Source organism: Fulmarus glacialis, unplaced genomic scaffold (assembly GCF_000690835.1).
Source record: "Fulmarus glacialis isolate BGI_N327 unplaced genomic scaffold, ASM69083v1 scaffold46279, whole genome shotgun sequence".
Classification (NCBI taxonomy): domain Eukaryota; kingdom Metazoa; phylum Chordata; class Aves; order Procellariiformes; family Procellariidae; genus Fulmarus; species Fulmarus glacialis.
In genome coordinates, this window is record NW_009234778.1 from 1 (window position 1) to 1,883 (window position 1,883).

Sequence of the window (1,883 nt, forward strand, 5' to 3'; positions counted from 1 at the left end):
GCCGCAGGTGTTGAGCAGGTAGCGCCAGGGCACGGCCGAGGCCAGCAGGTCTCTCATGCAGTGGAGGTCGGCCCGCAGGCGGGAGGCACCGCCATAGACCACCCGCTCCGCCCGGGAGGCGAGGAAGGCGTTGGGGAAGCAGCCCACCAGGCGCCCCACCGCCTGCCGGAAGGGGGCCGGCGCCTTGGCGTCCACGTGGACGCAGTAGACGTTTTGGGGCATGTACACTGCCCTGAAGAGCCGCTCAAAGGTCTCGAACTCCTTGTGCAGGGTCATGATGTAGGCGATGGGGAAGGCAGCCTCCTCGGCCGAGAGGGCGCGGGTGATGTAGTGGTTCTGCGTGATGTACTCCATGCAACTGGATTCTCTGAATGATGTTTTTAAAGTGTTTTCCTTCAGAAAGGGCGCCTTACCTTCAATAAGTGCTTTACAGGCTTCTGCTAAAGTTGAACTCGCCGAGAAGTTCAGCCTCTTAAGAGATTTTTCTGCATGCAAATTAACAGCATAGAAAACAAATGGAAGTGAAGCACTGAGAATCAGGACAGCGAAGAAGCAATATCTAAGTGTATTCATTGCTGCTCAGAGAAAGTCTCACTTGAAATATTGCAAAGAGGTCAGATCAGACACCACAAACAGCTTGTTTTGCTGGCTGCGCTTGCTTCCTGCTGGAGAACGCATGCGTCTGTTTAATGCATAGTATGCATCTGCTGTCCTTACTTTCAATATTAATAGTTTCGTAGTCATCGTTGATGTGGAAGCAGCATAAGCAGCAAACAACTTGCAGATGGAAGCTGCTCCACAGCAACCTGAAGATTAAACAGACACATTGCATAATTACTGCCTTGGCAATGAACAGCCAGCACTACATATTCCACAATGTCCCTGAATTGAATTTATGAGTATGTTCTTAACTGCTCCCCCCCACACTCTCCCTGCATGTATCATATAGCTGTAAAACTTCCTGTGCATGCACCTTGTGACAGGAAAACCTCATATTTACCTCTTGTATCGTTCTATTTTTCACTTACAGGAATTTTTTTTTGAACCACCCAAGTGTATCAGTCATCGCTGCTTCAGAATTATGAAAGGCTTGTTCAGCGCACTGTGCTACCATGTAAGACCACCAACGCTCACGTATAAGAAGCAGGAGAGTCTTTTTTCCTCTGTGTAGAGTTATATCAGAGCCATCAGGTTTTTGCAGCAATGTTTTCTTCATTTGTAAATTTGAAATCTGCCAAATAGTTTCTGCTAAGTAATGGATGAGTTGTGACGAGCTCTGGGCTTACATCCATCACAACTGGGTTAGCAAAACCTGCTATTTAAACTACTTAAGCTAACCTTAGGCTTTCTGAGCCTGAATGATGAGACATTCTTCTTTTTAAGAGCCGTGCATGCATTTGGTATAACAACATGACTGTGCAATGAGAGCTCCTGGCATGGCTAAAGTGAAACACTTGGTAACTCTCCCCCTTCCAACTCTGAGTCTATTCATGTGGATCTGCTGCCATGAGACAGCACGCTTAGAGCACTTTTTCCAGCATCATGTCATTTTGCTCCAACATGGAGTAATGCTGAGGCAATATCAGATGATCTGAGATTACACCAATAAATATTTTGACTGGGCAGTCCAGCGTGCTACAGAAGCAGAAATACCACCACCTACCTTCCAGCTCATGCAGACAAGCCACCTCAGGTGCTGGCAGGTCCCTCCCAGAAGCTGCACTTTCCTACCAAACTGACCCCAATGTCTTCCCACCTGCTCACTGGGCCAGCTGGCTGCAAAACCATTTCTTGCCCTGTGCCATGGTCTTAACATGAGACCTCCATCCAGCTGGAGTTAGGAAAATGTGGAAGGAGGAAAACTGGGGGCAGGTGCCAGCATT

General features: G+C 48.1%; 1 protein-coding gene across 1 annotated transcript; it reads right to left on the minus strand.

Annotated features, from left to right (window-relative positions):
- Positions 1–6: 6 nt before the first annotated feature.
- Positions 7–485, minus strand: LOC104082570 (the record flags this gene model as incomplete). Its single annotated transcript, XM_009585743.1, has 1 exon — positions 7–485. A coding segment is annotated over one exon (479 nt), but the record flags the coding sequence as incomplete, so codon positions are not given.
- Positions 486–1,883: the final 1,398 nt, after the last annotated feature.